Genomic DNA, 24,001 nt, shown 5'->3' with positions numbered 1-24,001 from the left:
CTAAAGGGAACCAGAGGTGAGGGTGATAGAGACTGTTATACTTATTTCCTTTTAAACAATACCAGTTACCAGGCTGTCCTACTGATCCTCTATTACTTTTAGCCATAGACCCTGAACAAGCATGCAGCAGATCAGGTACTCTGACTCAGGTTTTACTGGATTAGCCATGTGCTTGTTCCAGGGTTTTAATGGACACTTATACAAGAAGATCTACAGGACTTCCAGGCAACTGGAATGGTTTACAAGGAAATAAATATGGCAGCCTCCATATCACACTCACCTCAGGTGTTCCTTATCTCCCCCAATTCGGTTTTCTAAGACCTAGGTTCTCAACATGTGGTACGCGTACCCCAGGGGGTACTTCTGATGGTCCCAGGGGGTACTCGGACTTGACATACTTGCCTAAGAACAACAAATTTAGAGTTTTAGAAGTTGATAAATGTTATTTAAACAGCACCAAATTAGCACTTTAGTTAATTAAAAGCAATAGTAAATGCTTGAAATTGTTTAAAACCAATCATCATGTACTATGATTAAATATATATTTGTCGAGGGGTACTTGCGATAATGTTTACTACACTAGGGGGTACTTGGTGAGTACAGGGTTTTAAAAGGGGTACATACCAATGAAATGTTGAGAAACACTGTTCTAAGACACTTAAAAAATCACCAAATCAGAACAAGGGAAATTGTGAAAGTACTGTCTAGTAGAGATGGTCACTGATAATGAAGGGAAAAAGCCCAATAAACAAACATAAATCCTAAATACTCCCTCCTGCAGATACTAACCGGCGTCTTCTTCCTCCTCTCGGGAAACGGCTCCCTCTGCAGGTCGTCTCGTCACTCCATAAGCTGTGGGCTGGGCCTGAGCATGCATGAAGAGGGCGGGGAAAGGGTGGTATCCTGGGAAATGTAGTATGGCACCTATCCTACCTTTGGGCTTCACATGGTCGACCCAGCCAGCATCTGAATCCAAAGAAAGCAAGCTGTATTCCAGCAAATATGGCCCATTAAAAGTGATAATCCTTTAGACTTTTTCACTTCCACATATTGTTTACATTCACTTATCCAACTGATATTAAAGTCTCCTATAAGAGGAAAAGGAGGTCGGTACTAATTTGCTATCCAATGGTGTGCACCTGTGACACAGTCCAATAGTACAATGTAACAAATCTTCTGTGCATGCTGTATAGGTCTTGTGTAAGCTGGATTGATCATTAAATCTAAAAGCATTGGATGGTGCTACATCTGTCATACATACAAAACTGGCGCCGGGAGATTTGGGCACAGGGTGAATTCAAAAAACAGCTTACCCTGCTCCTGCAAAAGTCCTGGTGGCGTTCATTACAATTCCCCCTCCAACACCACCGTGGACTCAAGAGGTAAGATGTGATTTAGCTGCCAGCTGTTGCTGGTGGACAAATTATGCGGTTTTGGAAGTAATTTATGCTTTTACAGCGCCCAAATTACCCTTGGAGAGCCGCTATTTAAGTTATGGTCTATGGCGGCGCATGGTGTGCCCCAATTTCCCTGCGCCGTTTTGGTCTCGACCGTTCTTTCAGATTGTGATATTAAAGTCTGCTTTGATCAGTTTTGGGTTACTGCTCACTTGTCCTGCCACTATAATATGCTCTTGGTGACACTTCTTGGTATTTTGTATTTTTCTTATTTTCTGGAAATATAAATTTTAACACGAAAAGGTAAGTATTTTTCCCGGCTTGTGGGATAAAGGTTTGCATTTATTGTAATGATATATTCTGTCATGTTTGCTTGCCTCCTAGAGAGAGCTGCGAGGAGAACACAGCGTTCCTGTCACAGTTCTCTGCACGCAGATGACACGTCTTTGCCTCCCAGCTTCCTGATTCTCCCAGCTTCACCCGCTGATCACACGTGTCTGAGACAGCAGCAGCTGTGCGCTGACCCACATCAGCTGACCCATTCCTGGCAACCACTGGCTTTTTATACCATCAGTCCCTGGCCCACAGCCGCTCAGCTAGTCCTGGCAACTGCTGCCTCTTTATACCAACTCTCTCTGGGGACCACAGCCACTCAGCTAGCCCTGGAAACACGCCCTCTTTCATAACACTTCCTGGCCCACAACCACTGCCCTTTTACAACAACACTCCCCTGGCCCACAGCCACTTCGCAATCCCTGGTAACTGCTGACTCTTTCACAACAAAACTCCCCTGGCCCACAGACGCTCATCTAGCCTTGTCAACCACTGCCCCTTTCATAACACTCCTGGCCCACAACCACTGCCTCTTTAGAACAACACTCCCCTGGCCCACAGCCACTTAGCTAGCCCTGGCAACTGAGTATATACAGTAATAGTTATAACTGATGCTAATCAACATGACTGCTTTGACAATCCAACTTCTGCAGTTTTGGGTTTAGCCAAACATTTGTGAAGGACACCCTCTGTAGCCAGAAGGGCTGCATTAGCAGCTGGACTTTCTAGTGGTAACTGCCAGTACCTACTGATGAAATGAAAAGCCTCTGCAAACCAATGGAATAAAAGGAATTTATACTGACCCCGATGAGCTGCAGTCCCTGCTGACATCAAAGGGGAGTTTGTGCACAGGAATGCTCCAATGACCAGTTCTCCAAACCCGGCACCTTCTACAGCAGGAAGTGTTGCGATAGGCTGAACAGTGTGGGCGTAGTTTACTACAACCGTTATGAAACCTAGCAGTTGGAGAGGGTGCTGTCCGCACAATCACATTAGCAAAATTTCCCTATGAGGTTTCCTGCTGGGTCCCCTAAACTAGACTAGCGCATATATATGTTGTGAGATATTTCAGGTTCTTAAAGCCAAGTCTCATTGATTTGTATTTACAGTGCACTCCCTTAAAGTGTAACTGTCGGGCATAAAATCAAAAATTAATTCTTTATTTTTATCTGGTAAACAAGTAATAAGGATGCTAAACCAGGCAATCCAAAAGTTAAAATCTGTTACTTTTCTTGTTTATAAATGATCATTCCTCAGTTTACCTGACTTATTTGGTACGTTGCCGCACAAAGGAAGTTGCAGGGCATGCTGGGTTGTCTTTTTTTGCTTCTTTATTTCCCCTCAAACTTAAAGGGATACTGCAGGGGGGGGGTCAGGGGAAAATGAGTTGAACTTACCCGGGGCTTCTAACGGTCCCCCACAGACATCCTGTGTTGGTGCAGCCACTCACCGATGCTCCGGCCCCGCCTCCGGTTCACTTCTGGATTTTCAGACTTTAAAGTCAGAAAACCACTGCGCCTGCGTTGCCGTGTCCTCGATCCCGCTGATGTCATCAAGAGCGCACAGCGCAGGCCCAGTATGGTCTGTGTCTGCGCAGTACACTCCTGGTGGCATCAGCAGGAGCGAGGACACGGGCGTGCAGGCGCAGTGGTTTTCTGACTTTAAAGTCAGAAATTCCAGAAGTGAACTGGAGGCGGGGCCGGAGCATCGGTGACCATTAGAAGCCCCGGGTAAGTTCAGCTCATTTTCCCCCGACCCCCCTACAGTATCCCTTTAATGTACAGAAGCAAAAAAGGACAACCCAGCATGCCCTGCAACTTCGTTTGTGCGGCAATGTGCCAAATAAGAGTCAGGTAAACTGGGGAATGATCATTTATAAACAAGAAAAGTAATAGAGATTTTAACTTTTGGATTGCCTGGTTAGCATCCTTATTACTTGTTTACCAGATAAAAATAAAGAATTAATTTTTGATTTTATGCCCGACAGCAACTCTTTAACCTCCTTGCCGGTTATCCCGAGTTCAGCTCGGGTTAACCTGCGCAGGAGGATTTCTCAGGCCCCGCTGGGCCGATTTGCATAATTTTTTTTTCCTACACGCAGCTAGCACTTTGCTAGCTGCGTGTAGTACGCGATCGCCGCCGCTCACCACCGATTCGCCGCTACCCGCCGCACGGATCGGGATTCCCTGTGACGTCCTGACGTCCATGACATCATCACGCCTCGTCGCCATGGCGACCGGGGAAGCCCTGCAGGAAATCCCGTTCTGAACGGGATTTCCTGCTTACTCTGATCGCCGAAGGCGAATGGAGTGGGTGGGGGGATGCCGCCGCTCAGCGGCTATCATGTAGCGAGCCCAGGGCTCGCTACATGATTAAAAAAATAATTTTTTTTTTAAAAAAGTGCTGCGCTGCCTCCTTGCTGGATTAATTAGACCGGCAAGGAGGTTAGAGAGACTTAGAGATGAGTCATAACACTGTTTTTTTTTACTTACCTGGGGCTTCCTCCAGCCCTATAAGCATGGATGCGTCCCTCGCCGTCCTCCTGTGGTCTCCCGTTTAGCCGCGGTGAGCCCCGGTAATAGGCTCAGTGACATCAGTCCGGGTCTACAGCGCATGCGCAAAGACCCAGATTGGCTTTGACTGATCCCGTTACCGGGGCTCATCATGGCTGAATGGGAGAAAGCAGGAGGATGGCGAGGGACGCATCTGTGCTTATAGGGCTGGAGGAAGCCCCGGGTAAGTAAAAAAAAAAAACAGTGTTATGACTCATCTCTAAGTCTCTTTAAGGTGCCCTTACATTATTTGATTTTCCATTGAGCAATTGATTGACTATATTGGGTGATCAACATTGTTGTCGATCAACAGTCGATGGACGAGTGGCCCACACACAGCAATCGAGATCCTATGCGATTCTCCTTCACATTTGACCTTGAATGAGGTTATGCCTCCATGCTCTGAAACCAAAAATCAATTCTGTCTCGATCATAATCATGTGAACAGTAGCCGATCCCTTCATGACCGACTGATATTTTCCATCCTGCCCAATCAAATAAATTTGTCGATTCGACCAGGTATTGATCGAGCAGAATGGAACATACTCCGTTCTCCCCTTGAACCCATAAAAGGATTTAATCGAATGGTAGAAGAGGAAAATAGAGTAATGTATGAGTACTTTTATTTCTCTGTTAAGTTCTTGTCTTCTGACAGTGCTTACTGGGGCATTCCAATCCACCTTGAGCTAATTCCAGGTCCCTGTAAACTTTTATTCCCCAACAATTTTCCAAAAAGGCAATGTGTAAAAGAAGGCTCCATCCATAAAATGTTTTTCATCTTAGGCAATCAGGAATTTAAAGGACAACCCAAAAGCCATGTAAATTGTTCAATATATCTTTATTGTTAAACAACCTGGTTGAAAATAGTTGTAACTGCAGCTTTAATGTACAACAAAAAAAAGATACTTATATGGGAAAAATAGAATTCAATTCATGTAATGAAACGACACTTCCTCGACTTTCCGCAGCTATCAATTGATCATTAGGTTTCATAGTATTCCTGTATACAATGCTCGGAAGTTTAGTACACACTAGCTCCTCCTCTTTGAGAAAGAAAAAGAAAGCTTTACAACCATTGAACAACAATCCTGGTTTGGACAGAAATACAGGACTTTTTTTTTCCTTTTTATTGTTTTGTTGCAGACTGAAAACCAAATAGGAGTTCTGCCTTAACAGGTTGTCCTGGGTGCGGAGAAGTGGAAAAAAAAAAAAAAAAAAAAAAAAAAAAAAACTTGCCTGGGTCAAAAGGACCTTATTCGAGACTTCAACTGAAAGTCTCTCTAGCGTCACTTCCTCCACTCTCTAAGTCGGAAGGGCTGAAAGCTTTATAGATCTCATCGAAGCTTCAACACACCACATCTTGTGTGAGGAAGGTGAAGCTGGGCGGTCAAAGTATGACGGTCAGAAGACTTAAGCTTTTTAACCCGTGAAGCACCTTTTTTTTTTCCAACCCTCCTCAATCAGCACCACATGTCAAAGAGGGTCAGGTTTATGCTCTAAGACTATTACACTTGACTACTTAGTAAGTCACTGCCCTAGAACAAGTAAGCTTCATGCAGCTGTCCTGAGACTCACTGGCTGCATTCCATACCACATCAGTGGATTACTGCCCAGTAGGGCAATGAGAAGGTGGATGGCCCCAAAACGTGTACCTTTCTACCCTAAAAAACAATGGCAGATAACCTATTTCTTTCCTTACAGGTTCTCATTAATACCATGGTGCAAGCCAGTGAGAATTACTTGGACATCTCATGATGGACAGTAGCTGTACTTGGCAGTGGCCGTAACCACTAGGCAGAACTTGCTTGCTGCGGTCGCAGCCTCTTAGGTCTATTTATCCTTCATGCAGAATTCATGATCAATAACCATCAGCAAGACATCTGGCAAATTCCCTTTTCTAAATCAAGACCACCAATACTTGTGGTCAGTCACCTGAAACACAACTTGCTTCAAAACTCATCAGGTTAGAGAGAGAGAAAAGTAGAGAGATTGCAGCTTCTCAGACCTTATCCTGTATGGAAGCCATCTCATCAGACTATACAATACAAATCTGTCCTTTGAGAACTTCCATAAACCCATCACTGATATGCATCTGGTGAATAAATGGCTGAAGTACGTCAGATAACCCAGAAAATGACCAGAAGTGTTTTAAAACAGATATTGGAAGCACATGTTGGCTAAAACGTTACTAGTGATGCAGGTTAGTGATGGCCTAGCAACCAACAATTATATTCCAGTCCCTAAAGAGATGTGAAGTGAGCTCAATAGTCACCAACATAGAATTCAACTTAATTTTCCTCTATTCTCACACAGACTATTCACACCCTAAACAGGAGATTAAAGAGAACCCAAGGTGGGTTTCTAAGAACCACTTCAAAAGGGAGAAAAAGGTGTGTGTATGGCACATCCCATCAATTGGAAACCTCAAAGAGCAACAAAGTGTAATCACATAGCAAAACAATCTTTCCAGCGTCCTCAGTTATATGCTTGCTGTTAGATTGCCCAATTCTGCCACTCAGACGTGTGCACGGCTCAAAGAAGAAACTCGCATCAATATCTGATTCCAAGAAGAAAGCAAAGAGCATGCACCTTCCGTCTAAATAGTGCTGTTTAATGGCAGTGAAGACAACCTTTAAATTCTTGCAGGCATTTCATAACGATACAGTATGGCTAAGAGTGGGGAGGCGACGGCCGTTTCGCGTCTATGCGACGCTTGGTCACGCGTTCCACTGTGAACGCGTGACCAAGCGTCGCATAGACGCGAAACGGCCGTCGCCTCCCCACTCTTAGCCGGGCACCCACCTCCAGCACCAGCCACCGAAGGTTTCTTTGCCGGTCACGTAAGAGATGTCTGACAAGCATACTTTATGCCATACTGTATCGTTATGAAATGCCTGCAAGAATTTAAAGGTTGTCTTCACTGCCATTAAACAGCACTATTTAGACAGAAGGTGCATGCTCTTTGCTTTCTTCTTGGAATCAGATAGGGGTTTCTAAGAACCCAATTAGCACACAGAGGCTGGGTCTGCATACAATGACCAGCCTCTGTTGCTATACTGTTTGCCCCAGTCTCCCCCCTGCGCTCTGCTGTGCCTCCTTAAATCAAACGCCTTGCTGGCGACACGCAGCTTGTCACCAGCAGGCTGTTTACCTCTGAAGTGACACTCTCGTCGCTCCCCCGCCTCCTCCATATTGCCGCTCCCTGCCTGCGTCCCTTCCCTCCAATCAGCGGGGAGGAAGGGACACAGGCGGGGAGCAGCACTATGGAAGAGGCGGGGGAGCGGCGAGACTGACACTTCAGATGTAAACAGCCGGCTGGCGACACGCTGCGTGTCACCAGCATGGCGATTTATTTATGGGGGCACAGCAGAGCGCAGGGGGGAGACTGGGGCAAACAGTATAGCAACAGAGGCTGGTCATTGTATGCAGAACCAGCCTCTGTGTACTAATTGGATACTTAGAACCCACCTCAGGTTCTCCTGAAGTTGGATAACATATCTCAACTATGTGCAAAAATTCAGGTATGCATGACACTCAGTCTGGCACCTTTGGGGTACTAGAATTTTTTTTTTTAATAGCTCTCTGCGTTTCAATAGAAGTGTAATGATAGCTTAGGGAACTGTAATGGGATCTCCTTATGCTCCAGCACACCCCAGCTGATAAGTGGAAGTGGTCATTGCTCTGGAAGGCTCATGTGAAGAGTTAGAGAAAAAAAGAAAAATAAAGTTACTGACTGTATGTATTCAGCATCTGTGGTGGCATATGCTCCCACAACACCTTTCTACACATTGTAAACACTGCTTTACAGCACTGAAAAGCTGAATGATACAAGGCCCTGGGATTATCTTTTTGACCTACAACAATACAGTTATATTTGCAACTAGCAAGTGTCCTTCCACATCTATTCGAGTTTGGTTACACACATCTGGCACCTCAAAAAAAAGGTCTTCACCTGACTAGGGATGGTCAATGCGATGCAAATAATTTTGCAGTAATGCAGGATTATGCAAATGTTGTAAGCAAATTTATGCAGCTTGAAAATGGACCAATTAAATTTTACCTCAGCAGGATTCCATTGGTTTATTGTCAAGCTGCACACATTTGCATACACAATTTACATGATGCGGCAGCAACTTGAAATTATTTGCATCTCACTGACCATCCCTACATCTGACGATCACATCAGTCATGGTTCATCCAGAGAAAATGATTGGAGGGTTTGGCAGAAGAGGAAGCTTTACAGGTCCTTCCTTTAGGGAGTGAAAGGTAAAAAAAAAAAAAAACTGCAACGCTGCATGTAAAAATTCTCTCTCTCTCCCGTTAGCACTATGCTTTCAGCTTATATACCTCATTTTACATGAACATAATACGGATGAATACATAAGAGATGTACACCTTTACATAACACACATCCACTGCCAACTGAGCACTCCATGGAGTCAACAGAGAACAGATAACAGAGACAGTGAAAGGAGAAAGCTGCATTAAATAAACGGCATGGCTAAAGAACCTGGCACTAATCAGGCCTCAATTCAAATTCATTAACCAGGCAACAAGTACCATTGCCTAGAGAAAAAGCCACTCAAAATTATTTTGAGTTCACGCTAAATGCACTTTGGAGAGAACCTATCAAAGCAAAGGTGTGACTATCCCTTTTCAACACACGTGCGTTGCGCACTGACAACGGAGGCAACAGTTAACGATGGGCTGAACGACGATCCGGCCCAAAGAATGACTAAAGTCTGCCCCCCCAAAAAATTGCTTGAAAAGGAGGGCGTGGTACACTTTAGCATGTATTACTTCAACCTCATAATACCATTGTGAAAGCAGCTTAGCATTTCCTAGTGCATGTCATCAAAACATTTTTTTCCATACTACTAACTTCACATCTATCAAACTGAATAAATTCACATATCAAATAAAAAATTGACCCGACAAAAAGAAAAAAAAAAAACGTAACTCTTGCCTGGCTAGCCTAACTTTGAGAAGTCAGTTAAGCGGCGCCTAAGCCCGTGTCAGAGCAAAGTGGACCTCACAGATAAAGAAAAGTGACCATTGCCTACAGTAAATCTTGTGGTTGCATTGATTTTTTCAGCCCGTCTTAGAAGAAAGGCTTGGGCGCAGTTGACTGGATGATATGGTCAACTCATCCACAAAGCTTTCCTATTGGCTTATTGTAACTTGGGTTCACTTAAAATCCAAGACCAGTAAGGTGAGTCAGATGTGGGCTTTTTATAGATCAATTCCGGTATCTGCCTTGAGTAAAAATGGATTGAGAGTCAAGCCTCCATCTGGTCTTCAACTTGGTCAAAAGACGGGAGTTGGAGGAGTTTCTACCAACCTCAGTCCTTAGTGAATTTTCTCTATACTCCCATGGAGAAGCTAAGGGGTACAATACAGGGTATTTGTATGCCCTGTTCCCTGTAGTAAACTCTCCCTAGTGATATACGGATAACTCACTTAGATTGGAGACAACGGTAACTCAGCTGAAACGTCTCCCTCCATCTGACACAGCCTTGCTGGACGGCAAAGAAAACCCATTTAAGAACCGAACACTTCTCTGTTCTTTGAACCTGAGCAGCTAGTCAGTCCAACGCAGCAGAGTACTACAAACAGCCCAGAGGCTACGCTCTTCAATGGAGAACAACAGAAGGGCCACAAGACCCAGTAGAAAATCTTGTGTTGGGTGTAGTAGCTTCCTATAACTAACCATCCCCGGCTATGATCATCGTTCGAGTGTAACAGAAATGTGCATTAAGCGAAGTAACAGACAGTAAATAGTGCTCACCATGCCTAGAACGTTAGTATGGTTATCCATGAACTATAAAATAATATGTCTTTGATTACTTACAAACTAATACAGACAGCTTGACAGGAGCAATAAAGAAAAAAAAAGAATGTAAAATAAAAAATTAAAGGGTAAATTTAGAAAATAAACATGTGGTTGGTATGACCAGTCATCGTGTGTCTGTGAGGTAGTAGTATTCACAGCCTACTCAGTCGGTAAGCTTTTCCTGTTCTCCTCATAAGTGATATTAATGTCTTGTTATTGCTAACAACTGTCAGGAAATAATTTCTCCAGCCACAAAAAGTCCCGTCTCCAGGCCTATTAGAGTTGAGAGGAGGAGGAGGAGGAAAGGAGAACAGAGATATTCTAATAGGCAATAACATTAGAAACAATTTCATTTTAGGAAGTAACAAAAAACAGAACAAAAACCTGTTCACTTTCTACACAGTAATGTCAGTTCTAGGCTTAATATTCAAATGTCCTTTCAGAATTCAAAATGTGAAAGCTTCATAAGCCGACAGCTACATTTTCAGGAAAAACATAATAATACAAACTATATGTATGACATTGATATGATGGTGTTAAAAACTGAAAATTAGGACACGGTGATAAAAGCCATTTTGATTGCCATCCTATCCTCCACAGTCAGACTGGTACAAGTGCTTTGGCAAGGGGGACACACTCCGTTGTCGGATTCTGCAAAGGCCTACTTTCTAGGTTGGTGATTCAGCATTGTGTAGAACGTGCAGCAAGGAGGAGTCCTCACATTGACTCAAACTCGTCGATACGCTGTTTGGTGTTTCCTTGCCTGATCTGTCGGAGAGTTTTGTACTTGTCGCGGCCGGCTTTTACGTTCTCTGCGTGGAGGACGTCGTTCTGAGTTTTCTTGGTTTCGTCTCTTGCTTGGGCCAACTCTGAACTCAGAGCCTGAAAAACAAGTGAAAACGGTGATGTACAAAGGCCAATAAAAACTCTTTAGGTAGGTGGTCACATTTGAGGGGATCGCACAAACTTCCTCTGCATGTAGAATCACATTAGATGTGATGGCCCATGTTAATCAGTGGGCTGGCTCACATTTAAATGCAGGAAAAAAACTTGGTACATGCACCATAATATTGCACACTGTGTGCGATTCCCACAGCCAGCTGCTGTCAGGTGACTGTTGATAACATATTGGGGATTTTCTGTGGACGGAAGTGTGAACCCTCCCTCAAAAAACTAAAGCCTAAATGTAATCCAACAATTATACAGAGGCTCTCGATCCTATTTAATGCAATGGCGAGAGTCAAGCCTGGTGGATCATCTTGCATGGTTCTCCTCCTCACCATGGTCACTTTGTAGTGTGCTTTGCCATCAGCCCTTCTCCTTCTATTACATGAATAGGAAGCATTCTGTTACTAGCATCCACACTAGAGACATTTGTACAGAACTCAGCCCCGCCCTGTTGCCCATGGAATAAGGTTCCATATGAAAGGTCCATAGCTTTATATTAAATCGGGCAGGGCCAAACTAGCAGCTTCTGATCACCTAAGTCTAAATGTCGACTGGCACAACAGGTAAACCATCATTATCTGGAAGGTATCGATAATCGCCTGATCTACCACAACTTGCATGCTGTATGCCTAGCATCAGGATGTACTATATCTTCCACCAAGCCCTTTGCACCAATGAGAGGCAGTGGTGTGTGCAGGGAAATGCACAAGATAAAAGGGTGGCACAGGTGTATAAGTAGTGTTAAAGTGGGATGCAACTGAAGTGCCAACAATCTTATGAAAAAATTGCAGATATAAAATGTAAGCACATTTATGCAAATACTCCCACATTCAGGACTTCTCAAGAGCATCACCTCTCCCTTTGGAACAGACTCCCACAGCCAGGCCATCATGCTTAAAACCTGAAAACCTTCAAACTCCTGTGTCTCTTTCCCTAGCGTCTCCACCCCATTACACTTTAGAGTGTAAGCTCGCAAGGGCAGGGAATTCTTCCTATTGTTTCTTATTTTTCTGTAAGTCATCATATGAACATGTACACAGTATTGGTGAGGTCTCCACTCATCAACTTTGTATTTGTTTGTACTTGTATTGCTGCATGATTGTACAGAGTTTTGAACGTCTCATGTACGCTCTCCAATATTTGTTTTGTGCAAGTTGCATCGCTATAGAGGATGTGGGCGCTGTATAAATAACAAATAATAAGCCCACGAGACATACCTGCAGCTGTTTCTTGACTCTCTCGTTCTTTTGCGTTTCGGTCAGCCTCTCCTCCTCGCTGCGATGGTTCATCACTCCGTCGCTGGAGAGTTCGGCGCTGGCCTCAGCATTATTCTCATCATGCTCATCGTGGTCATGCTCGTTCTCCCCATGTGCCACCGGGGGTGGGGGCAGCATGGGTGGAGGAGGGGGTGGGGCAGACATTACTGTTTTTAATTCTTCTTTGGTTTTTTCCAGATCTTCCTGTGCTGAAAAAGCCTGAAAAATAAAATATACAAATCAATGTTCGTATCGCTTTTACGTTTTGCCTCACTTTGTTATATTGCGGGTTTTGTATAAAAAAAAATCAAAACAAAACAAAAAAACAACAACTCGTGAGGTGAAGGCTGAGGGGGTGCGATATTCAGATAAATACAACAAGGTTGTTTGTACGGGAAGTTTATTGCTTGCGATGTCTTTGCTCTGTCACGGTTATCTGTCCTTGAGATGATGTGAAATAGAATTATGGAGGATACAATGATTGTGCTACTCAGGGGTAGGAACTGAGCGAGGCATGCTGGGAGATCTCACTCTATGGCAGTCATAAATCTCCACTAGAATGCTGCAAGAGCCGCACAGTTTTGGAGTAGAAATACTGCACTGAGGAAAGAAACCATCTCTGGGAAAGCAAAATGGAAGGGTTTGTTGGGTGATTGTTCAGGCATTACACGTAGTGGAACTTATTCTCAGAGTAAAGAGTAACTCCTTTTATTGTCCCCTCAAGTCACAATGCTTTTAGGGGTTCTTAAAGGACTCCTGAGGTGGAACCCTAAATCTAGTTTAGTTACCGGGACTTCTTCCAACATCTAATGTAGTGGTGTCCCGCTGGCCCCCGTAAGCATTGCCGACCAATCAGCCGGTCGGGACTTCACCACGTACCCACGTCACCGGATTCATACAGGCAGCCAGCTGGACACCAGGGACGACAGGAGCTGTGGCGAGGGACCCAGATGACTTATAGGGGCTGGAAGAAGCCCCAGGTAAGTAAAGATAGATTTAGGGTTTAGCCTTGTGAGCGCTGTAAAGCAAATCTGTGATGAGAAAAAAAAAATTACCATGCAGAGGGAAGGCTGTGGATCCTATTTAGCTTTCCCTGTCCTCTCTCGGTTCCCCGGTGAAGTTAGACCGCCTTTGTGAGCCCTTGAAAGGCTTCAGGAGTAATAGTGTCCACAAGCGCTCCTAAAGCCTTTCGAAGGTTCACAGAGGTGTATTCGACTAGTTGGTCTAATAGCTGTTATCCCCTATAACAGCTATTAGCCCAACCAGTCGAATACAGCCCCGTGAACCTTCGAAAGGCTTTACTTGGGGGAAAAAAAAGGTTTTAAAACCTCCTTTCACAAAAACTGAAATTAGGCCCCCCCCACACACACACACAGAAAACAATGCTATAAATAATGCTGCTAAATTATGTTGTTGGGGGGAGTAAGGGCATTGCGATAGATTATTCTTGGTAATAGGAGGAGGCAGCAATCGGTTTGCAAAGTGGAGGTTGCCACTGCTGACAACCATCATTTTTGCAAAACAATTTTTTTTTTTTAAAGATGAACCTACAGTAGAAACCCTTTACAGTAAACTCCAAGGGACCAGGGTAAGTAGTTTACTATATCAGAAGTTAACTATATCAGAATTGGACATGCATTGTATATTTATACATAGTAGCTGGGAAGTAGTCTACTGTACTTCAAGGTAATACAATTATAACAATGAAACCAGAGCTAGGGCACTAAATGTCACAAAAAAAAATATTAACTTAACCTATTTTGGTTCCTGGACGTAGAAACTACGTCCAGGAACCATGCGCGCTACCGCGGCCGATCGCACGCGCGCTCCCGGCCCGCGGTTCGTTAGCCAGGCAATCAGTGAATCGGGCTATGGTGCCCGATCACGGATTCCTCTTCCCCGCTGAAAAAGCGACAGCTGCGCTTTTTCTGGCTGTTGCCTCCCCCATGCGTCACTCTAAGCGTGTGTTACGCTTAGAGTGACGTCATGTAAACAATCTCATGGCCGCCATCTTGTGGCCAAAAAGTAAAACCAACTAAAAGTAAAAAAAATTAAAATCAACACACAATTACATTATAAAACTATGGTTTACATCCCACCCTCCCAAAAATACCCAAATAAAATGTTTAATATAAAAAAACAGAAACGTTACAATAAAAAAAACAAAAAAAAAAACATGTAAATATTTACCTAAGGGTCTAAACTTTTTAAATATCAATGTAAAGATGACATATTTCTATATTTTTTTATTTTAAACTTGTAAATAGTGATAGATGCAAAACGGAAAAAATGCACCTTTATTTCCAAATAAAATATTGTCGCCATACATTGTGAAAGGGCCATAATTTTAACGGTGTAATAACCGGGACATATGGGCAAATACGTGAGTTTTAATTATGGAGGCTTGTATTATTTTAAAACTATAATTGCTGAAAACTGAGAAAATGATTTTTTTCCGTTTTTTTTCTTATTCTTCCTGTTAAAATGCATTTACAGTAAAGTGGCCCTTAGCAAAATGTACCCCCCAAAGAAAGCCTAATTGGTGGCGGAAAAAACAAGATATAGATCAGTTCATTGTGATAAGTAGTGATAAAGTTATAGGCTAATCAATGGGAGGTGAACATTGCTCAAGTGAAAACGACGGAACGCGAATGGGTTAAAGGTGAACTCCACGAAATCTCATTGAACTAAACACTAGCAACTTTTATAATGTACACCCTGTAAAAAAAGGTTTGTCTAATTAAAGTACTGAAGTTAAGCTGTGGAAGTAAGTTAGTTAGCTGTGGAAGTTTGTAACCACCTCTCTAATCAGCAGCTGGTTCTTCCTGTTTGGATGACTCAAGAAATAAACCAGATGAACAGATTCCTTGACGGAGTTACAAGAATAGTGAAGAGCGGGCTTCAAAATTTCTAAAATGTCCTATTTGTAAACCAACTTTAACAGTTAGGAGGATGTACATATAACATCTGCTGCGTCACAATCCTGCCCGGGCGCCTATATCATAGACTGCTGTGTTGCTGGGGCAGAAATATGATGGCAGAATAAGTTATGCTGGGAATACATGGTTAGTTTTTGAGTTGATTAGATGGTTAGATAATTTCCGACATGTGCGATCTCCCGTTCAATTGTTTCACCGCTCGATTCCTGATAGAAGTGAATGGAAAAAGATAAGAAAAACGAGCGGAAGATAAGAGATTCAAGCAGGGAATCGAGCGGCAAAATCGATCAAGCGGAGAATCGAGCGGAAAAAACAAACAGTGTATGCCCACCATAAGAGGAGGCAGTATTAGAGGAGGCATACACTGGTAAGATCCCCATCATCTGACCAAACTGGCCATAGTGTTTGAAAAGCTTACATTTTCTCATCACAGATTTTGCGAATAAATGGTGTCACTTCAGTTTTTTTAGTTTGGTGGATGACTAATTCAGTACAAAACTTTGCTGCTGCTTCCTGATGAGATACGATTACCGTATTTGCCGGCGTATAAGACGACCCGGCGTATAAGACGACCCCCCAACTTTTACAGTTAAAATAAAGAGTTTGGCATATACTCGCCGTTTAAGACTACCCCTCTTCACAACATGCCTCCTCCATCCTCCTGGCTATCCTCCTGGCCCACCCATGTATATACCTTTGCATAATACTGGGTGCCGCAGTCATCCAGGGGAGGGAAATCATGCTGTGATTTTTAAGAACTCAGGTGCGGGGTCAGTGTTGCCAACTCATCCCTTTAATTACTGACACATCTAAGTTATACAGGTTCTGGGGCTACTTCTACACATAATCAGTGCTTTAACTGCATCTACCTAGCCACGAAACCTGTATAATTCATATGTGTCAGTAATTAAAGGGATGAGTTGGCAACACTGTGCGGGGTGTCAGTATTTGTGCCAGGCAGAGCTTACCGGTTGAAGCAGCCTTGGCGGAAAGGTCCGCTCGTGTCCTGGGTCCTTCTATGTCCTCCACTGTCCCCCTGCATCATCTACTGTATGTCCACGTCTTGTGTGTTTGAAAACTCAAAGCTGCAATACCATAGCGTCTTGCGAGCAGCTGCTCGCGTGGGTAACAGGGCAGCTTCCTTGTTCCGGGTCACCTGACTGGTGACATGCGCTCCACAATTAATTGTCTTCCTCTTCCTATGCACATCACCAGTCAGATGACCCGGAACAAGGAAGCTGCCCTGTTACCCACGCGAGCGGCTGCTCGCAAGACGCTATGGTATTGCAGCTTTGATATTTCAAACACACGGGACGTGGACATGAATGATGTAGGGGGACAGGGGAGGACATAGAAGGACCCAGGACACGAGCGGACCTTTCCGCCAAGGCTGCTGCAACCGGTAAGCTCTGCCTGGCACAATACTGACACCCCGCACCTGACACCCAGCGTATAAGACGACCCCCCACTTTGCAGAGGATTTTCAGGGCTCAAAAAGTCGTCTTATACGCCGGCAAATACGGTAGTTCTTATTCTGAGTCATGGCTCCTGGACTTTCAATTATGAGACTTAACAGAAGAAATCCATTTAATTCACTGCATTGTCAGAAACAGAGATTCTGCAAATTATCAGAAGAGCAGAATCTTCATACATGATCTGGAAAGTATATGGAAAAAGTCTGTACGGAGACCATCAATTTTCTCAAACATCTCTGTGGTCCTGGGGTTTAAATCCGCTAAATTGGTGTTGTTTGCAGTTGTTTACTAAATGTTTTGGCACACCAGATGAAATTAGTTAATTTTGTTAAAAGACACCAGTCAAAAAAAAAAAAAAAGGCAAAATAAATAAGGTGGCTGCTAGTAGTATTAAAATACAGCAGAGTCCACAGTAGCCATCACCAGTGGGGAACGCCTGATGCCGGATACATGTGCTTAGCGGTAGAGATGTCACGAACGGTTCCCGAACCGTTCGCCGGCGAACATCTCTGCATCTCTGGGCCGTGTACTACTTCCGGGTCGCTATGACCCGGAGTAGTATGCCTGCGCTGGCCCGGCAGTGCGTGTCCTAGATCGTGCTCCTGTTGCCGGGCACTTTCTGCGCATGTGCTCATTCGCAGAGAGTGCCCGGCAACAGGAGCGCGATATAGGAAGCGCAGCGCAAGCGTAATACTCCGGGTCAAAGCGACCCGGAAGTAGTACACGGCCCAGAGAGATTCGCCCGGCGAACGGTTCGGGCCATCTCTACTTAGAGGTTGCTATTTATCTACTTATATACAGTATGTTTTTTTTTCTGAGATAGTATGGCTGATAGCTCTACTTTGAAATGGATATTAAAAATTATATTAATTCTATTAAAAAAGTAATAAAGTGGTCTATGGCTGATAGTATTAGAGGCAGAGGATCATAACCCTCGTGGAGTGTGCCCGCCCTCTGCCATACTCCATTCCGCCTTGCCGCACTATCTGGACATCCTTGTTGGAACAGCATGCAGCTCGTCTTTGGACTTCGACGATTCCAGCCACAGCATCTAAGTTGACCAAGCTTACAGCAAATTATTGGACTGGACTTTAAGTGAGCTGCACGGCGAACTGGGAGCCATCATGTTTTCACTCTAGATACCCTGAAACTGCATGGAACGGGTAGAGTATATATGATTAACGTGGGCTCTATGTACTGCTCCGCTGCTGGCTGTTTGCTTGTGCTTTGCTGGCTTACTACTTGCTGTTTGAGGTCTGCAGACTGTGCTTTTTATATGTGGCTTTAAGCGGATGGACTACTCTCTCCTCGTTCATACATTATGGAACTTTCATTGCCTGTTCGAATGCCATTATTGAAGGAATCAATACCATCACCCGCATAGTTTTGTGGGCATCTCTGTATTGGCTTTGCACGCAAGTTGAACATTATCCCTGTATGTATGGTGGTTTGGATGATTGAGTGGCAGATAGGATAGGGCCGGCTACCCTCCCCCCGGGTGTACACCCTTTTAGACTGGAATGTAAAATTTTATGTTGCAATATTTGAATAAAATTTATTTATTTTATATATGAAATTGTGTTTCAATCGGAGTGTACTCCTCCTCCTATTTACCCTCATATTTTTGTATTCATCTCTACTTAGGGGTTGCTTGAGCGACAAGCCTAAAATACTTACACAGCCTCCAGCGATGTCTGGCAGCCTTTTTGAATCACCTAGCTGGCTCCTAACAGCTTTCCCCGTGTACAGAGCGCCAGAAGCCTCTAGGTGATTTAGAAAGGCTGCTAGACATCGCTGGAGACTCGGTAAGTATTAAAAAAAAAGCCTCAGGCATGCCAATTAGTTGAGACTTTTGGCATTCCTGAGATCGGGATATTGGGGACTTTGCTGTAGTGTTCTTAAAGTGTAACTGTCGGGCATAAAATCAAAAATCAATTCTTTATTTTTATCTGGTAAACCAGTAATAAGGATGCTAACCAGGCAATCCAAAAGTTAACAATCACTCTTTTTTCTTCTCCATAAAACAACAGTCTCCAGTTTCCGTGGTTCTTATTTGGTACATCTGCCACACAAAGGAAGTCGCAGGGCATGCTGGGTTTTCTTTTTTCATCTTTACTTTCCCCTCAGAGATAGCTAATGCAGCCTGATTTGCAGAGGCCTCTTTCCCTCCTGTTTTCCCCTCCCACACCTCTGTTCCTCTCTCAATGCACTTTCTACTGCAGACCTGGGTGGGAGTGTCTGAAGACTGGGAGGGGGCGGGCAACGATACTCAGAGTAAGGGAGGAAATTATGTCAGGATTGACTTCAAGGTAGGATTTTCCATTTTGACTGTGTCTAAGAAGGATTTTCTTTCTTTTTTTTTTTTTTTTTCACTACAGAAAAATCACTAAAATCAAAATCCGGATAGTGCAAACATGTTATGTAAACAGAGCAAGTATTTATCTACTTATATACAGTATGTTTTTTTTTCTGAGATAGTATGGCTGATAGCTCTACTTTGAAATGGATATTAAAAATTATATTAATTCTATTAAAAAAGTAATAAAGTGGTCTATGGCTGATAGTATTAGAGGCAGAGGATCAGCAAGACAGCCAGGCAACTGGCATTGCTTAACCACTTCAGTACCACCACTCTCTGCTCCCTTAAAGGGAACCTAAACTCAGAGGGTTATGGAGGTTTCCTTTTAAACTATACCAGTTGCCTGGACCTGCTGAGCTCTTTGCTGCAACAGTGGCTGAATCACACACCTGAAACAAGCATGCAGCTAATCCAGTCTGACTTCAGTCAGAGCACCTGACCTGCATGCTTGTTCAGGGGCTGTGGCTAAAAGTATTAGAGAGACAGGATCAGCAGGAGTGTCAGGCAATATTTTAAAAGAAAAAATCCACATCCTTCTCAGTTTAGGTTCCCTTTAAGGACCAGAGGGTGCTGGTACAGTAAACCGCCGCTTCCCGACGAATCGCCGCTAAAATCCGCCGCTCCGTCCCTGCCACAGGCTGCTCTCTCTGCAGTCTCTATGACGGCAGAGCGCTGTGCTCCGGTCAGGAGCCGCTTTCATTGGCTCCTGATCCTGTCACTCAATGTAAGCCAATGGGAACCGCTTACAGGAATGCCGGCCAGGAGCCAATGAAAACTGCTCCTGCCCGGCTCACAGTGCTCTGCAGGGCAAGCAAATTTCGGCGGGGAGAAAGCGGCGAGAGCGGCAGGGACGCGCGGTGAATGGGACGTAGAGTTTATGTCCAGTCAGAACCGCAGCGCCACCTGCCCGCCGTAGAATCGTACGGTGTCGGTCCGCAGGTAGTTAAAAATAAATATGTTTTTGCTCAAATGTAAATAAAAGCTGAGAAATGTTTTTTCCCACAATAATGCCTTTTGCACATTGTCTTATATGTCAGCCGCAATATCCCTCTCGCTTCAGTTGTCCTTTAAGGCGAGGGGCCCACTTGAGTGATTTCAGATGCACTTCATCGGATCGCCGATGATCCCAAAAAGTTTGCCAAGCTGATTGCTAGTGAACCCACACCCGGGACTGAGATTTGGCCAAATTGCAATCACTGGATAAACAGCATTGCACTCCAATGCTAAAGATAGGAGCGCCGGCAAAATCACTTTTTTGAATCAATGTTCAAAAGTGATTTTGCAGCGACATTGAGGTTATCCTCCTGTTTAAATAAAGTTTTATGTACCTTCCAAGGTCCGACTTACGCCGCTTGGTCCCACCCTGTAGCAAAAGAGGTCATCAGCACTTCCCCATTTGAAGATAGAGAAGCACATACCTGTATGACCTCTTGTGCTAGGGGGCAGAGCTAGTCGCCAGAAGCGGGCCAAAAAGAGACCCGGTACATAACTCAGGAGACGCGGTGTGCAACTTTATGTACAGGTTATAAAAAAACAAAATCAGAAGTGCTGTACAAATCGCCAGCAGTAGAGATTGTTCAGCACTTCCCATCACTGTACAAATTGGTCCAGAATAGCTGCACAAATTCGCTTGAGCTGGTTGCATCTACTTTAAAGGGAGGAACAGAAGAATAGCTTGCGCCTATGCTTGCATGCACAGCAGCAGTGTCGCTTAGTGGCAGGAATGGTCCTTAGTCCTCTTCAGTGTAGCTGCATGCCAGGCAATGAATCATCTTGACCCGCAAGATGATAGTATGCAAGACGCAGAGCTAAACTTAAGGCTGAGGTAAGAACCTGTTTCCCTGCCAGAGACAATGCACCACGCTCTGCTATATCTGGGAGAAAAGCTACCCAATACTGAGATTTGTTTTGTGGGGGGTTTGACCGCAGGGTTTTACTGGGGGGCTCAGCAAATTATAGTTGCATTCCGATTTGAAGGCCTCTTCAGTCATGTATGTGGTCCTAGCTAAACAATCCCAGGAACCAAAAGCTCAATTCACAAATGTAAAAAAGGCAAATTACCTTTTGTTGCCACTCTGTAGCTTCCTCTTCCTTCTTTTTCTTTGCCTCTTCAAGTAAAGCGATCTTGGCAGTGAATTCTGCAAGTTCAGCCGCCTGCAGTGAACAGAAAGACACCAGCCATCAGACATGTCAGTGAGGAGACACCCAGAATGCTTAGCAGCTAAGAACAAACGTAAAAGGTGGCCATGCATTAGAAGATTATGGGCAGATTCGACCGAGAGACAAATTTATCTCTAATCGAATCTGATTAGAGATAAATGTGTCTCTAGTCGAATCTGCCCATACACTACAGGCCGATTCCCGTCCGATTTCAGCATGAAATCATCAGGGAATGGGCTGAGCCCGCCGCGTCCACCTGGCCACTGCCCCCAAAATGTATAAATGTAGTTTAGTGCATTTATACATTACCTGTCCTGTAGCAGCTTCCGCACAGTGTCCGTCCATTTCGCCGGGTAACACATACACACTAGTGGTGCATAGCGTCTGACGTCACATGCTAAGCGCCGCTGGTGTGTATGCGGAACCCGGCGATATGGACGGAAACCGCGTAGAGGCTGACACCGGCGGACAGGTAATGTATAAATGCACTACACTACATACATTTATACATTGCGGCGGCAGCAGCGGGGGTTTCGTCGTCTCGTCGCTCGTTCGCAAATCGGCCGCCATACCGCTGCGAATTGGATGGTCGATTGGTTGGTTGATCGGCTAATGTATGGCCACCTTTACACATTCAATGTTTCACTCGCTGCAGATGGGCTAAAAGATCATTGGCTACAGTTTACAATAAATCCATGTGTAAAAATACTAAATGTAGGTGAAAGCAGGGATTCACCTGTTAAAGGCATTATTTTCTCCCTGTTGAGTCTTGTAAAAGTGCAGGAGGTGGAATAAAAAAACATTGGCCTCAATTCTGGTAGGGTTTTCCAACAAATTACCTCATGTACAGTAATTTACCTTATGAGGTAATGACATTTAGCAATTCTGGTAGGTTGCAGTCATGCCTCATGCGGTAAATTATGAGGTAATTTCCATTACATTTACAGAAAATAGCTATTCTCATGGAAATTAGGGGGCATTTTAGCACATAATTTACAGATCAGTTTAAAGGGAACCAGAGAGGATGCAATATACATACCTGGGGCTTCCTCCAGCCCCATACGCACGGATCGCTCCCACGCCGCCGTCCTCCGCTGCCTGGATCCGCCGCCACCGGGTCCCGTCATTGCCGCGAGTCGGCGAGTCGGCCGGCAGACGCGGCCAATTCTCCGCATCACAGGGTGCTCTCCCCATACAGATACGCATGTTGCTGCTTACTGCGCAGCCGCATGCGTACATGTATGGAGGGAGCCCCTGTGATGCGGACAATTGGCCGCGTCCGCCGGAAGTGACGGGCCCGGTACCGGCGGATCCAGGAAGCTGAGGACGGCGGCGTGGGAGCGATTCAGGCTTATGGGGCTGGAAGAAGCCCCAGGTATGTATAAAATCTTTTTCTTTTTTCACCCCCCGTTCCTCTCTGGTTCCCTTTAAGACCTGCCTGTACCTGGAGGTAAAGGCAATTTGTACGCATTTTGCAGTTTTTTGGGAAGTTCATATTGCTGTTTTAGTGGAGTTCCTATTCAGGCTGTGTAATAAAAAAGAATAGTAGAAATAAAACTCCAAATCTTTACTAGATATTTTTTTTTAATAAGGGATGCCTATAAATATACTTTTCATAGGTTGCTGCATAATCACATATACCTTCCTACCTCAAAAAAGTAAAAAAAAAAATCTTCCAAAAACTACCGTATCCTAAGGGCCTGTTTCCACTACATGCGGATTCTAGATGCAGAAACACTGACTCCAATGAATGCCTATGGGCCCGTTTCCACTAAAAGCGATTTTTCTGATGCAGATTTTCTCATAGGCATTCATTGGAGTCAGTTTTTCTGCATCCAGAATCCACGTGTAGTGAAAATAGGCCCTAACTTATGGAAGACAATTAAAGACTACTATTATTTACTGCACGCTTACTGCTGAAATACCGCACATTTTACTATGCTTTAGGGCTCGTTCCCACTATCGCGAATCTGCATGCGTCCAACGCATGCAGATCCGCACATGTAATGCAAGTGGATGGGCCTGTTTCCACTGTAGCGTTGTTGAGGTGCGTTTTTTTCAGCGTGAAAAAAACGCACAAAAGAGCCAACGATTTCGCCTGCGTCGGGAATCCGTGCGAATCGCCGCTAATGTATTTAATAGTAAAAACGCATGCGTTTGTTACATGCGTTTTTACCCGCGATTTTGCGTGCGATTTCGCACCTTTTTCAATTTTATTTAGCCCTGGCAGTGTCATGGTTAATTTCGCATGGCACCCTGCCATGCGAAATCGCGGGTAAAAACGCATGTGGAAACGCATCCGCATGCGTTTTTACAAGCGTCGGAATGCGGCCGAAATCGCGTCGCAACAGTGGGAACGAGCCCTTACCGCATGCTTGGAAATACAGAAACATTTTTCAGAATTGCTAAAAAAAAAAAAAAAAGAGGAAAATACCTCATGAAGTATTTTACCTACAAAAAAAATATTTACCTGGCATAGCTACCAGAATTGAGGCAATTACGTTTTTGGAATCGATCAGTGAATTCGAGCAGCAATAATGTCTATGGCAGGGTTTCTCAAACCTGTCCACGTGACTCCGTAATGGTGCATGTTTTGCAGGCAACCTCATCCATGCACAGGTGGAGCAATTAGTGTCTCAGCTACAGGGAATCCATCTAGCTGAGACACTAATTACCACACGTGTGCATAGGGGAGGTTGCCTGCAAAACATGCACCTGGGGAGTCACGAGGACAGGTTTAAGAAACACT

General features: G+C 44.3%; 1 protein-coding gene across 1 annotated transcript in view; it reads right to left on the bottom strand.

Annotated features, from left to right (window-relative positions):
• Positions 1 to 7,717: 7,717 nt before the first annotated feature.
• Positions 7,718 to 24,001, bottom strand: part of RDX (radixin) — a 139,597-nt gene continuing 123,313 nt past the window's right edge. The window contains exons 12-14 of the mRNA XM_068266911.1: positions 21,154 to 21,246; positions 12,281 to 12,538; positions 7,718 to 10,997 (exon numbers count right to left, since the gene is read on the bottom strand). Coding sequence (XP_068123012.1) covers positions 10,833 to 10,997; positions 12,281 to 12,538; positions 21,154 to 21,246 — 516 coding nt within the window. The 3' untranslated portion in view covers positions 7,718 to 10,832. The remainder of the gene's footprint in view (positions 10,998 to 12,280; positions 12,539 to 21,153; positions 21,247 to 24,001) is intronic.

The sequence above is a fragment of the Hyperolius riggenbachi genome, chromosome 2 (assembly GCF_040937935.1).
Source record: "Hyperolius riggenbachi isolate aHypRig1 chromosome 2, aHypRig1.pri, whole genome shotgun sequence".
NCBI lineage: Eukaryota > Metazoa > Chordata > Amphibia > Anura > Hyperoliidae > Hyperolius > Hyperolius riggenbachi.
Note: the sequence above shows the minus strand (reverse complement) of the source record. Positions and strands in the feature narration are given on the sequence as shown.